General features: G+C 37.0%; 1 protein-coding gene across 2 annotated transcripts in view; it reads left to right on the top strand.

Annotated features, from left to right (window-relative positions):
• Nucleotides 1-14825, top strand: part of REV3L (REV3 like, DNA directed polymerase zeta catalytic subunit) — a 115907-nt gene that overhangs the window by 42127 nt on the left and 58955 nt on the right. For both annotated transcript variants that reach the window (XM_038133852.1, XM_038133853.1), the window contains exons 2-5: nt 422-611; nt 1956-2030; nt 3462-3622; nt 7596-7692. In XM_038133852.1, the coding sequence (XP_037989780.1) occupies nt 422-611; nt 1956-2030; nt 3462-3622; nt 7596-7692 (523 nt within the window). The remainder of the gene's footprint in view (nt 1-421; nt 612-1955; nt 2031-3461; nt 3623-7595; nt 7693-14825) is intronic.

Here is a 14825-nt window from a genome sequence, read left to right as displayed (position 1 = left end):
GCCTCATAGGTGCTCTGGATGTTCTGTTTAATTTCTGAGAGGTTGTGATTGCTACTGAGAACTTTTCACAAATGCTGAGAAACTGTTGAGCATCCAACATTTATTCAGTATGTAAAGTTATTCTCAGAGAGATGTTGTGTTATTTTTATAAAGAAAATAATTAGTAGTGAATTCTGTTGTTACACAGGTATAATCATGGGTATGTCACGTAACCACATCTGTTCTGTATTGGTTTTGTCAATGAATCAAGTGTGAGAACTGCTCTACATTACTACCTTTTGTTTGAAACGCACCTGCACTTGCATCATAAATTTATCCTGTCTGAAGAACCTGAAAGTAATATGAAAAACTCAGATGTAGCGACTACTTAGAAGAAGAAAAAGTAGTTCTTAGAAAATAAATGTTTACCTTTTATTTTTAGGTCAGAAGACTTGTCTCCACTTACATGGTATCTTTCCTTACCTCTATGTACCATATGATGGTTTTGGACAGCATCCAGAATGCTACCTTCGTCAAGTGGCGTTCAGCATAGACAGAGCACTCAATGTGGCTTTAGGCAATCCATCTTCTACTGTTCAGCATGTTTTCAAAGTATCATTAGTGTCTGGAATGTAAGTATGACCTGTCAGGAGTTTTGGTTGTTTGTTTTGAATAGCTTAGTGCAGTTGTACTGTTTGAACTTGGGTGATTGCAGTGCTAATCCTTTTTCATTCTCCACTCATGTATGTTCTCATACAGGGCTGTACAACTTCTAAATTACTCTTCTCACTTGCTTTGACCTTAACATAGTTAACACATTTTCCCAAAACACCTTCATGACACAACCATTTTTTTCCTAAATTGTATCCTAGTGTCTGTAATTTTGCAAAATCTGTTCTTCTTAGCTTTTTCTGTCTCTGCTGTTAGAGCAGTACTTTCCATGCAGCATTTTCTACCTCTCTGGATTATTCTGTGTTCCCTGAGACCAGACATGTCTTGCAGGAGCCTGATTCTAGGTGTTCTCTTTTTTTTGGTTCATGTAAAATTGCCCCCACGAGACTCTCAAGTCATGTTTATCTGTCTGATTCTTACAGCAGCACAGGCCAGGAAGTGGAGGCTCCTAAACATACCTTTACTAATCTGTCAAGATGACCACTGTGTTTTATCTGGTGTAGTTTTCTGTATCAAATGTTAGCATTTTAAGGATTCTTTTAGTAAATTTTTATTTAACTTGCACAACCAAGGTTTGAAACATAAGTCAAATCATAATGAATACTAGGAAAATATCCTGGAAAAGCACAGGTAATTGAGATACATGCATTCAGATTTTCATCTTCAAAACAATGTAAATGCTAACTTTCAATGTTGTGCAACACTGTTTTATTTGCCTTTTTCATGCATTTCTGATATACATTCTTTCTAATTGTTTAAGTGTAGGGAGATAATATTTCTGTTCCCAGACAGTTTTGGTGGCTTCTAGACATTGTGAGTAAAGTGGCTGCAATAACTTTTTATTTTCAATCAGAACTTTTTGGTGTTCTTACAGTAACAAAGAAGGTCACCTACTAAATTTCTTGATGTTGATCTTTTTGTGAGAACTATATAAATTACAGTATAGCTGTTCATCTCAATAGTGAAAGCTGGGCACAGTAAACTGTTGATGACAATCTTTACTCGAATAAGTGAGAAAAGAACAGGTAGAAATTAGGAGAACGTGCCTCTTTTTCACCTCTCTTGCCTTAGAATTTCAGAACAGTTTACTGAAAGTCAGCTGCTTATTGCCTCAAAGCAGCATAAGAGTGTTTCAGGTGTTTTGTTTGCATAAGAGGCTAATGGGAAAGACCTAAATTAAATACATCTTCATCTTTACCTGGGTAGATAGACATGCTTATTTAATACTCCTTATAGTAAAATGTCATTGAATAAATTCCACAGCATAACTGGTTAGCTTCTTGCTTTTATTTCTTTCTCTTCAGGCCTTTTTATGGTTACCATGAAAAGGAGAGACAGTTTATGAAGATTTATCTTTACAATCCTGCAATGGTAAAAAGGTAAGGATGTGGAAGTACAAAGTTCTGTCTGATTTCCTTGTATCTTGAATTAAGAAGTCAGGTTTGAAACAAGATTCACTAGTAACTTAACAAAATCTGCACAATTATTATCTCACAGTTTTCAAAACACTTTAAAATTTACCAATTTTAAACACACCAATAATCTTTTAAAGCAGTAGAATGTTAGGAAAGCAATACCAAAACATACTTGCCTTTAGTTGTTCTATGTTTGCTGTAATTTGTGAACGCTTAAACAAATTTGCATCAAGTTTTCCTGTAACTCTTAAGGAAAACCATGTATCTGTCTTTCATATGGCTTCATTTCCTCTGTTATGAAGTAAATTTTGGTAGATTTTAATTCCAGTAAAAATTACTGAATTTAAGATTTACTTGGAAAACTGAATAGCTTTTGTTATTAGGTAATTTCTCTATTTCTCAATAGAGCAATGTTCTGTTGTATGAAAGTGCTGTTGATTCCAATCTTACTGTCAAAGTAGCTGCAGTAAATTCAGGAATAAATAAGGAGGAATTATTTTCCAAGCATAAGCTAAAATCTCTTGAGTGTGTTCTATTACATACTGTGACTTTTTTAAAAAGGTCCATTACATGATCATAAGACATGATTGTCTGGTTTTTCTTCTAGGCAAGTGAAATTTTGCATTATTTAAAATTTCTGTATTAATGAATGACAGGAAACTTGTTTCAAAATTTGGAGCTCCTCATGTTTGAATTGCTCCTATCCAAATAAGGACTGACACTTCACTTAAAGGATTTTTTTTCAGTATAAAACTTTATTTTTAATCTCAGTTTGTTGCATTTAGAAATGCTTAGTGCTTTTCTTTGTCGTGTAGTTGTATACTGTTAATTTGAGATAAACTTATTGTACTAGTTTATAGTTATCTAAATACTTGCAATTATTTTTTAATATGCAGCTGTTTAAAAGAGAGGATTTGTCCTTCTGCAGAGTTGTAAAATACTGCTTCTGAGTATACAGTATGTAGCTTGAAAACAATGAATGCCATTATATGTATCATATATATGTCAATGAGAGCTAGAGAGACTTTCAACCTTATTACTGCTGAGTAGGCATACAGCTGCCACAGTTGTTCTGTTGAAAGATTTCCATGGCCCATAGTGGCTTTTGGATCACTTGCAGGAATAGAATACTGTAGGATTTTTTTTTTCAGAGAGTTTAATGGTTTTTTAGCTGAAAGATGTAAATCTCCTTTGCAACTAACACACAAATATTGTATCATTATTAGCACAGGTCATTTTTGTTCATCTGTTATTGTGAAAACACAGTTCTTAAGTTAAAAATACAACTGAGGCAAAATTTAAAATGTCAATAAGTATTCTATAGTTTGATAAAGTCAAATATCAATATTGTTGTACTGAAATAATTTTTTATTTATGTCCTAATTTGTCTTTTAGAGTTTGTGAGCTTCTTCAAGGTGGAGCCATAATGAACAAATCTTACCAGCCTCATGAAGCCCATATTCCCTACCTCCTCCAGCTCTTTATAGACTACAATTTATACGGAATGAATTTAATAAACCTGGCTGCTGTCAAATTCAGAAAAGCAAGGAGAAAAGGTAAGGTGTTTATTTCTTAAGACCATATAATTGTTTTGAAGGCTAAAAGCTACCATTTTGTACAAGACGTCACTCGCTGTCAAGCTTTTGCTTTATTTTAGCTGAATGAGTATTGTGTTGTTTCCCTGAAGTTTGCTTTCTGTGTCAAAACAAAGTCCATATGTAGATTTTTTTCCTTTTTATGCCTCTGTGGGGAGTGGTAAAGAGCCTGCTTCCTGAAATGAGATGCTGTGTATCAAGAAACATGTCTTCTGTCAGCAGTGCAGCTGTGACCATTTCACAAGATGACCACACCTCTTTTCTAGAAGATGAAAAATTGTTGATATTTAGTTGAAGAATTGACATAAAAGATAGCATAATAATATTGTTGTTTTATTTTTTAATGGTTTTGATTCTTACATCAATTCAATTTTTTTTTTGTTGCAGTAGTAGTGTCTTTACAAAATTATGGCTAATGATTTTGCTCTGATGGCAATCAATGTTCTTAATTAAAATGCTTGTATTTGTGCTGAAATAATTTGCTCTAAGGTAAAATTTGAATTTTTAGTGTGTAAGCAAATGAAGCATTTTAAGAAATTAATTTGGCATTTTAGATGTACCACTGACATAAAAATTAAGTTTGGTGAAAATATCACTAATTCTTCTAAATTCTTCATCATAAAGGAGAGATAGCAGTAGGAAATGTATGCCTTTGGTATGTAGTGTTTAGTAAAATAAGTATTGTTTACTTAAATCATAATTGTTCCTACAGCTAAAGCAAAAGTTGAAAGGAATGGTGAAATATCTTTCTGTAAAAAGGCAGAGCAATAATCGTGCTGAATTTCCTCCTTATTTTTATGCATGTATATTCAGATGGCAGTGGATTAGCCCATGGAGTTTTATAACTAATTCTTGTTTAAAGGAAGATACTCTTTTCATACCCAACAATAGGCCACACTTTTTTGCTGGTGTCAGAACTGTAGGAAGGCAAAAGCTCTGCCATGGACAGAGCATCATCAGGATTTTCAGTCCTGAGGAAATACAGTCAAGTACCTTTAGTCTTCCAAATAATCAAATCAGCCTTCTGGAAATGTGCAATGTGATTGTATCAAATCGTTGCTTCCATTCTTTTTCCATAGCTCTTTTATTTCCCTCTTCCAGGTGATAGATGAAAAACATAAGCTGTTTATATTCTTCTTCATCATTTATTTAAGGATGAGAGGCCTAAGTCTTGAATGGGAGCAAGGGGGTGGAACAGGAGCATGGGTTGAGACCAGTGGACTTACCTATTCTTATAGGGGAAGAATCCAATAAAATAAAAGGAAAAAAAATGCCACTACCTTGTCTGGCTTGATCAGATACTGGCTGCAGTGCTCCTAGGAAGATTCATTCTGCTTTGCATGGCTCCACATCACACAGGCATCAGTAGCCTGCCTCAGTTTGTTGGAGTCCCCAGGCACAGGATCACTGTCTATTGCTCTGGCACAGCAGCCAAGCAACAAATGGTTTGTTCCTGGTGCAGCCTTACAGATGCACTGCTGTCGAGAGCCTGTCCTTGTACAGCAACCCTCTCTGAGCTCAGGCTGTTGGAGTGGTGTAGAAGCACCGCCTCTGCTTACACCTGACACAGTTTAGCTGTCTGTTCCTCAGCCTCTGTGTTGTGGGAGTTCTTTCAGTCAGGTACAGCTGTGTCACACAGGCCAGACCCAACATTGTTTCTTAGACAGCAGTAAAAGCCTTTGCCAAAAGATGTGCAGCAAACACTTAGCTTACTTCCTTTGCAGATGATATAAAAATTAGTCTGGCAATTAACATGTTTGTCAGTGCAGCCTCAGGAGCCTGTTAATAGTGATATTTTTCTCACTGAGATAAGTCGGTCTGTTTGAAGCCTGAGAGAGGTCAGCATGCAGATTTCTTGTAGCAGGAATATTCTGCCTTCGTCAGCTTGTATCCAGAAGGTGCAGCAGTTCATTTCAAGTCTTTGTCTTTATGGGCTGTGAGGAAGGCTGCCTGTTCATTCATGCACCACATACCGCTGTAACTGTTGCAAAACTTTTATTTTCAGTAGCTGAATCTGCTTCTGTTATATGACTCTGAAAGACCTTGATGTATCATTGCTACTGTCTTTAAAGATCTTTATATCAAGAGAAGGGAAATATCAAGTGTCCTTAAATTCCTATCCCTATGATTAACTTTACTGAAGAAACAAAGTAATACAGGAATTTGAGCCTCAATTTTTAGAAATACATGAAAACAGCAATGATAGGGAAGAAGAAATGGAATAATGCACTGAAACTGCTGTGGTGTGGTATTTGAAATGCATATAATTAAAAAAAATAATAGTATATATTTTACCAGTTGGCCTATAACCTTGCATAGCTGCTGTGAGATGTATTTTCCTTCCAAATACACAACTATTCAGTCCCATTTCATCAACTTAAAATAATCAAGTTGCAGATGAAAAATAATAAGAGTTGTTTCCATGCATAGTCAGCTTACATTTTAATATGGAGAATTAGCTGATGTGCCTCACAGTAAAACACGGCTGTGTTTCTTCCTGGACTAGCTGGCCAAGACAAGTCATCACTTTTGAACAGCCCAGACAGTAAGGTGTGCTGGGTTTGAGCTGGATCTGTGCAAATGGGTTCAGATATTTTGTGTTGTCTTTCCAGAAGTACCTGCTTAGGCATCGAAAGGCACAGACCGTAACAGCGCAGGTGTGGCTGAAACGTGAGCTGGTTTACATAAGCACAGGAGTGTCTTTTCACCCCGCTTGAGTGGCACATCTTTGAGCCATGCCAGTACACTTAAGAGTCTGATGAAGGGGCAAGGTTTGCAGGAACCTAGTCTGAGTGCAGTAGGCTTGGTCTGGAAAGTATGAAATTAAGCCTGCTTGCCTCTGATTGTAGCTTCTAAGGTTCTTTTGGCATGGTGCCTGCCAATTGCTTCTGTAGTAACTTAGGGCTTTTTGCTACATGAGGTATCCCTAAACCTCATATTCCAAGTAGAGGAATTCACATGGACAAGACTATTACAAAATTTATAGAATAAAAATACATGTTCTAATAAACATTTAATTACTGAAGACTTCTAACAATTGAGTTAATTGGTGTAATTTTAACAAATGCAGGAGTGTTTGCTATGGCTGAAAGGTAATTTAATACCAGAAAGCTGCTAGTGCATGACGCCAACATAGCTGAGGAAATTCAAGGTTCAAGCTGGTCTTTCAGGTAGAAGTGGGAGTAATTTTCAAAGTCTTCTCCTATTCTACCTCCCTCCAACTCCATTCCTGGAGCCTGGGACTTCTTTCTTGTGCCATATCCTGTGTATATTGTCTTTCCTTTCTCTGAAAAATGAGGGTTCAGGTGGGAGACCTCAAGGGAAGTAGGAATTCTTCAGAAGGACTTCTCCAGCATGACTTTGGAGCACACTTCTTTACATGGAGACCTCTGAGCAAACTTACAGTGTTTTCTTTATTCGTAGGTCAGACAACGTCTGCCTTCATTGCAGGTTTCCACTTACTGCTACTACCATTGTATCTGTATATTCCCTTCCAGCTCACAAATAAGAAAAAGGAAAAGTGTGAAGTAGTGTTTTCTTTGGCTTCTAATTTCCATTGGGATTTGAACTTTGGACCCAGGAAATTCTGAAGTTTGCATCAGACTGTATGATTTATTTTGAAATTTTCACGAATAGGAGAAGATTGAATTTAGGCTAAGATATGACTGGAATGCAACAAATGTAGTTCAAATCATGTCAGTGTGTTGGAAGTATATTTTTCTTTTTTATATAAATGTGTCTATGTGTTAGAAAGAAAATTAGGTGATTTATATGATAGCACAGTTAATGGACGAAGATGATGTCATGCAGTGCTATTAATTCTTTAGGAGCAGGTGGACTGGTAATATTAAATAATAAATGCAGTTATATAATGATATTTGTAAAAAATATTACCACATAAATTAATTAATTTCTCATTCTACTTTTTCTCTAGGTGACCCATCAGGTGTAAGTAAACGTCATAGAACTCATTTGCCAGAAAATTCAAGCAACGTATCTTTCATTGAATGGGAAGAAGATGAAATACCAAGGTCAGCATCCCAGGTTTTTCTGTTGTATGCTGTATGTTCCTATATACATTAACTTGCTTGTAAAAGAGTTCCAGTCTCTCATTTAAAGGACCCTTATGTGTTTTGCATTTAAAAAAAAAAAAAAAGTGTTTATGTGACCCAAATTACCATTGTTTAGTTTCTCTGTATAGTCTTGGTCACCTGATGCTTTGTGGTTTATGGTCATAAAAATCCAGCTGCAATATAATGGGAAAAACTCAGAGAACTTTCTGAGTTCTGGACTGATGACTTTGATGAAGAGTTAAGCAAGTTTAATAGTTATAGAGAATATTTACACATCAGTTCACAGATTGTGTTTTTGTAATCATCCTTAACTAATGTGACTTCACTGTGAGGCCACATCTCAAATCTCGGTTTGGTTTTGGGCCCCTCAGTACAAGAAGGACATTGAGGGGCTGGAGTGTGTCCAGAGAAAGGCAGTGAAGCTGGTGAAGGGTCTGGAGCACAAGTCCTGTGAGGAGCAGCTGAGGGAGCTGGGGGTGTTTAGTCTGGAGAAAAGGAGGCTCAGGGGTCACCTTATTTGTTTCTCAAACTGTCTGAAAGGAGGTTTCAGCCAAGTGAGGGTGAGTCTTTTCTCCCAGGTAACAAGTGGGGGGACAAAATAAAATGGCCTGATGAAAGGGGAGTAAATAAATATAAATATAAATAATTTACATTAATTTACAATAATTGAAATAATAAACAATGAAAGTGCCAGGGGAGGTTTAGATTGAATATTAGTTACTTCACTGAAGGGGTGGTCAGGTATTGGAATAGACTGCCCAGGAAGTCTAGATCCCAGGAAGTGGGATCTCCTGGGTGTTCAAAATATATGTGGAAGTGGTGCTTGGGGGACATGGTTTAGCAGTGTTAGATTGGTAATTGGACTTGGTGATCTTAGAGGACTTCTCCAACCTTAGTGACTCTATGATTCTACGAATAGTATGTTATCAGAGAATTTCAGTTTGTCCATTTCAGATGGTAACTACATAAGAAACTCAGCTTAGAATTTTCATCTGTCTCCCATTTTTTCCCTTTTTCTTAGGCATTTCCTACCTTACAGTTTGTAATTTGTAATCCTTTTACTTCTATAAGAAAATGAAATATTTTTGGGGATTTTGTGGCCGGAGTTGGGGAGGGGAGAGAAACTCAGAGTATCTGAAGCTACTGATAGGAAGCTACTGATTTATATAGTTTATCTACAGCAAGTTCATTCTTTAAGCTATTTGCTAATGATTGACAGGTCCTTCTGTCATCTGGTAATCTCAGTCTTTGGGTGGGTCCTGTCATTCTTCTCTGAAGAGCTTATTGGGCTTAACATGCTGCACTTCCTGCTAGTGTTAGGTACTGGGAGTTTTTGCTTCCCCAGTAGAAAATGTGTGCATTAGACCATGCTTTAGGTTTTTCTAGCATGCAAAAACATGAGCTTGTGTTGATTACATCCGGTTTTCTGATTCTTTACTACTTCAAGGGCATTTTGCAACAACATTCATCTGACAACTTCTGGTCACTTTATGTGCAGTTGTTCTTGGGCTTTTTCTTCTTTTTGGCTGCATATTTCATTCACAGTCCATTACAACTTTTTTTTGGCTTGGTTCTGCAAGCCAGCTTACTTAAACATGAAAGGTTGGATCATAAGTTAGATCAGGATTATCTGATACTACTTTACACAGATCTGGGGAAGGCAGATAAACAGAAAGCAAATAGTACTTCCTGGCTGTCAACACCAGAGAGGGATGAGCTCAGCAGAGCAGGAGCCAAGGATGCCTCCTCATGGCTGTAACCACAAGTCTTCTTTCCTTCTCCTTCCACACTTCGATCTATACAGCCAGGGGTGCAGCACCTCACTCATGCCAGTCCTTCTCGAGCACTCACATGTGTTCCAGAAGTGGGACATTAGCAATAATGGGGAAAATACTAAGACTGTCCATTTCCCTGGTAGTCGTTTGCTGTATATCTACCAGCAGGAATTTATTTCTTGAATGTAAAGCCTGAATACTACATAATATACCACACAAATTCTCTGTATCCCATGTGCAATGATAATGGTAGTTCCCGATACACTTTACAGTTTCATTTATCGTGCCAATTTGGCTTGTGAGCATTTTAGGATTTATGAGTACAAGATGTTTCTCTTCTCATCCTGTTTCTGTTATTCTATTTCTCAGTTATCCTGCTTTTGTTTTCTGATACTATGATCTGGTTATGTATCCAGCATGTCTATTGCCCTATCAGGATATTTCATTACTACACGGCTGTATTAATGAGATGTGAAGTAAGCTCAGTCACAGAAAATGGTCTGTATTCAGTTGAACACATTTTATATTGATGCTCTGTCCTTTTCATATAACCAAGAGGAATTTCACATTTAGTTACCTCTTAAAATGCTTTAATAAATTAGGAACTCATTTGTGATTCCTGCAACTGAAATTGTTTACATTTGGTACAGTGTTAAATGTTCTTTTGTCTAGAAAATTAATTTTTTTATTAAGGGTGTCCTAGCATGACTGTTTTCCCCATGCTGTAGTACATACATGCCATAGCAAAGCAACAAATCTAAACTTTTCCAGTTCTGATTTTACTCTGTTCTGTATCTACACAAAATTATTTGCCTGTTAAAATTTCTCCTGGATTATTTATGGGAGTCATCAAGTTAAAACATTGTTCTTGTAATCAAACCCATACTGCAGTGCCACTTTCATATTGCCTTCCTACTTCATTTCCTTTCAAATTCTGAAAATCTGCTTCTAGGTTGGCTTAATGGATCTATAAGTGTCATGATCAGCCTTACTGAGGGTAAATCTGATACAGATAGTATGAGATACCTATCCTAGGAAACCCTTTTAATTGTTTCCTGAAATGATTGTGACTCAGCTGTTTCTATTTTTGCAGGCTACAGCATTACTCAATACCTGTAAAGCTGCCTTTCTTCCTTTATTACTTTTTTCTTAACAAAGTATGTTCTGTATTCCCAACATACTTACTTGCATATCAACAGCTGTATTAATTTTTAGTTTCATGTGCAATATCTGTACAGTCCCCTCACTTTATTATCCAGTCCTCTTCAAGGTCTATCCAGTTCAAGTTGAGACATGTAACAGTTTTGTGAATTGTTTAGCAAAAAGTTTTTACTTACTGTAATTTTACCATTTTACTGCTATTTTTCAGTAGCATTTAGTTTTTTCTAAATATCACTGAACTTCTAAATTTCTTTCCTTGTCCTTTATATATAGATATGAAGATCACATAAATCTTTCCCTACTGTTCAGCTGTATGCTTAAGTTATTACTTGTTCTGTCAAGAAAAAGAAAGGAGGGAAAATACAGTCAAATGTTGTTTGAGACCACAAAACTTCTAGGCCTGTCTTGTATTCTTAGTGACTGGGATGTCTGTTTGGACTCATTATCCTTTGTGTACATTAAGAATACATTTTATGGATAGTCCAACATGTATCTGCCAAGTTCTTGCTCTAAGTGGCAGTTAGCAGTTAACAAGTTCTCTTGGTTAAGCAAGCAGAGCCAGTGATGTGACATTTCTTGCCTTTGGAACACTTGCATGTGTATATCACTTGGCTGAAATACAATTCTGGATACCTGGAAGGTAATATGCAAAATTAAAAAGTCACATGTGTAACATGAGCAGCATTTTGCTGAGTAAATACTAGTGATGGTTCCTTATTTCAAAGAACATTTGAGAACTATGTCAGATTTTCTTGGTGACTGAAGTCCCTCTTTCATGCTAGAGCACCTTGCTGCTCATCCACTTACCAGGAACAGCATTCAACCCAGCCATGCCCTGTCTTGCTCCTGGCAAATCTCCAAATTATTGATTCGCTGCTATGATAAGTGCACTGGATTAAGTCAGAGACATTTTTTAAAATGTAATTCTAGAATGATTCTGTTATCAAGTAGACAAATGTCCAAAATTTCTAGTGCCTGGGAATCCCTGTAAGGCTTTTAGGTATAGTACTTGCCAGTGTTACTGCACTGAAACCTACAAAGCCTACCCTAAAATGGGCAGCAGTCACCTGAACCTGCTAGTGCTATCCAACAGTTTTTGCCATCAGGAGTTCTGTACATCAGACGCATTTTGTTATCCCATTCAGGCAGCTGATAATAAATGATGAAACACTTGTACGAGTTCCATTGAGAAGACTTTCTGGTAAACATCAGACTTGGAGTATCTGCCAGTCAAGTCTGCCACTTGGACATGATGTGTTAAAAGCAGAATGATTGGTAGAATGCTTTTGAGAAACACTTTCTTTTTTTTTAATCCTAGATTTGCTATTAGACACTAGTTTATATGGAAGTGGAGAGATCTGGCAAATAACACTTCTGCGCAGTCTAGCAGATATGTAATATTGCAGATTTTTGCTAAGCTTGTGACTGTCATAATTGCTTTTCTCGCTTGTCAGCCTGTGCATGTTTTTATTTAGCTGTTTGATTTTTTAATATAATGTGCACATTATTTAAGTCACTTGAACATCCTGAAAACAAGGACATGTTTTCTGCCGTGAGCACAGCATGGAAAATTATTATGTGAAATTTTAGAGTCCTTATCAGCACAGTTGAGTAATACCTTTCAGACGCTCCATGAAGTTAGTTTTTGTCTCTTGTGCTCAGTTTAACATTACAGATACCTCAGATGGGGTCATTACAGAACTTGTTTCCTTAGGCTGTCATTAATATTGGTGAATTAAGATACTGACCTTGTTGATTATTCTTCAAGGTTTTTAAGGGCTTTGATCTACCTAGCTGTATTTAGTGAGCACTTTTTAAAAAAAGTGTTGACTTTAGCCTTATTCATTGTCTCAAAGTCTGAGAAACCAAACCTTGGTAGTTTCTTTGACCACAAGTTTCATCCTGAACTATAGTTTTTATCTCAGTGGATAGTGTGAACAAACTACTACATTTTTCAAAAATAATTTTCTCTGTTCTCAAAATAATGTATTTGGAGCTTTTTATACAAAAGTAAAATGGATTTGTATTGCAGTTTTCCACCTAGTGTTTAGGTATAAAAGGCAATTTAAAATTAATTAGTGTGAGTATCCCAAGTAGCCTAGCCATGGCAACTCGCTGCTGTGCAACCCTGATCTGTCTTGCTTCTTCAGAGAGTAAATTTCTTTTCTCCTGCAGCTGGGTTCCTTCTACACTACCTCCCTAAAGCCTGTCTTTCATATACCTGTATTACAAGTTTTATCTTGTGAACAAGTCTCTTTACATGCTTTCTTACAAAATGAAACATAGATGTTGTGAAAAGCTTTGCCTGGGACTTGCTAATTTGTCTTTTCCAACCTTGTTCTGATACAGATATTCTCAAATCATGATTTTGGCATTACCTAAACCACTGCTTTTCTTTGCAAAACTGATGCATGCAATGTGAGGCAGGTGATAAGTCTGTTGTATAAAGCAATCTGTATTGAACAGGCCACTTCTGAATATGTTCCAAGGCATTACAACTGCTAATTACATGAAATAGTTCATATTTTCAATCAACTACCGCTGGAAGGAGACTAGACATGTTCTGACTTCTTCATGCTGTCTTCTCACCTGCTAAAACAGCACTGTAGCTAACCAAAAAAAAAAGCACCAAACCTAACAGCTGACCAAGCTGTTGCCAATATTCAGATGAACCAGTTCCCAAAGCAGCATGTAACCATGTTAAATAACTGTACTTCAGGGCAGTTTGTACTCCCCCCTCACTCAGCACCACCTCATGTTTTTGTTTTAATTGACATAAAGTGTTAAAAGGGCCAGTTAAAGCTGCTCTGCTTTCATATTCCCTTCAAGGGTTTTCCTGAAGTGGGAACAAATGACTTTTTGGCCTTTGTGGCTTACCTGAATGTTGCAGAAGCTTGTAGTGCTACTGCCATAACTTCAACTAGTGCAAGCGTCTAGCAGCTCACCTTGACAAGGATGTTAAATGTTAAGCTAATGAATCAGTGGTGTTGGGAAGACATTCTCTCAAGTCTAATGAAGAATTTACTGTGTGTCAGGTGTCTTTATTAGCTTCCACGTAACTCTTTGGAGTGTGCAGTTTTGACTTCAGCCCTGCCTTCATCATGAAAGTGTTAATGACAACTATAATGATAAATCCTAGATTTGTTTCAGAAAAGGCCTGTTATTATCTCAGTATTTTTAATTTGAATAAAATGCCATGCAAATTGAAATACTGTAGTTTTTGGTAGAAAGGCTCCTCACCTTTCTCTCCAACTCCCATTAGTTCTTGAGGTTTTTTATTGTCTTTTGAAAAAGGAAATCAGTGGAAGTGGGAAGCTCAGATCTTTGATTTTGTATCCTCCAGACAAGTCAAGGCAAGTCTTTATCACACTTCTGATGTCTCTGATCACTCTGTATCATGGTCCTTTTTGCTTGTTCCCAGAAGTGTTTTGATTTTGTAAAGGGAGCTAACAATTATTGCAGCCTCTTCCCTCAGTCTTGTTTCCCAGTGCTCTTGCAGTCGTTTGTTACTGTGGAATCAAAATACAAGTTTCAGCTTGCCTCCAGTTCCTGTTGCCCACTGTGCAGGCGGAGCTCTGTTTGAATCCTTTGATGAGTGAACACCCAAAGTGTGTGACACGAAAAGTGCACATTTTGAGCATATTGTGGGCTTGTTTCCTAGCTGGTGGCATGACTGGGAATGGAGGGATGTGATGGCAGTGGATTGTCTTTTAAAGTGTGCATAGAATCATGAATTAGTTTGGATTCAAAGAGACCTTTAAATGTCATCTAGTCCAGCCCTCCTGCAATGAACAGGAACAGCTTCAACTACACTACGTTTCTTAGAGCCCTGTAACCTGACATTGAATGTTTCCAGAGATGGGACTTCTCCCACCTCTTTTGACAGCCTGTTCTAGCATTTCATCATCCTCATCATAAAACAAAATCTTCCTTACGTCTAGTCTAAATTTACCCTCTTTCAGTTTAAAACCATTACCACTTGTCCTATTGCTATAAGCCCTACTAGAAAGTTGAAGAGCTTGGAGTAGATTTTCAGTGTTGCCCTGAAAGATTTCAAAGGGTAAATGGACTTTTACAAGATGGTTTCTGTTTGTTATCTTCCTCCATGGACTCCTTAAAATTTCTTCACTGACAGCAACAGGTCACTGACATTTG

This window comes from Motacilla alba, chromosome 3 (genome assembly GCF_015832195.1).
Source record: "Motacilla alba alba isolate MOTALB_02 chromosome 3, Motacilla_alba_V1.0_pri, whole genome shotgun sequence".
Lineage (NCBI taxonomy): Eukaryota > Metazoa > Chordata > Aves > Passeriformes > Motacillidae > Motacilla > Motacilla alba.
The sequence above is the reverse complement of the archived record's forward strand: the minus strand, read 5'-3'. Positions and strand labels throughout refer to the sequence as shown.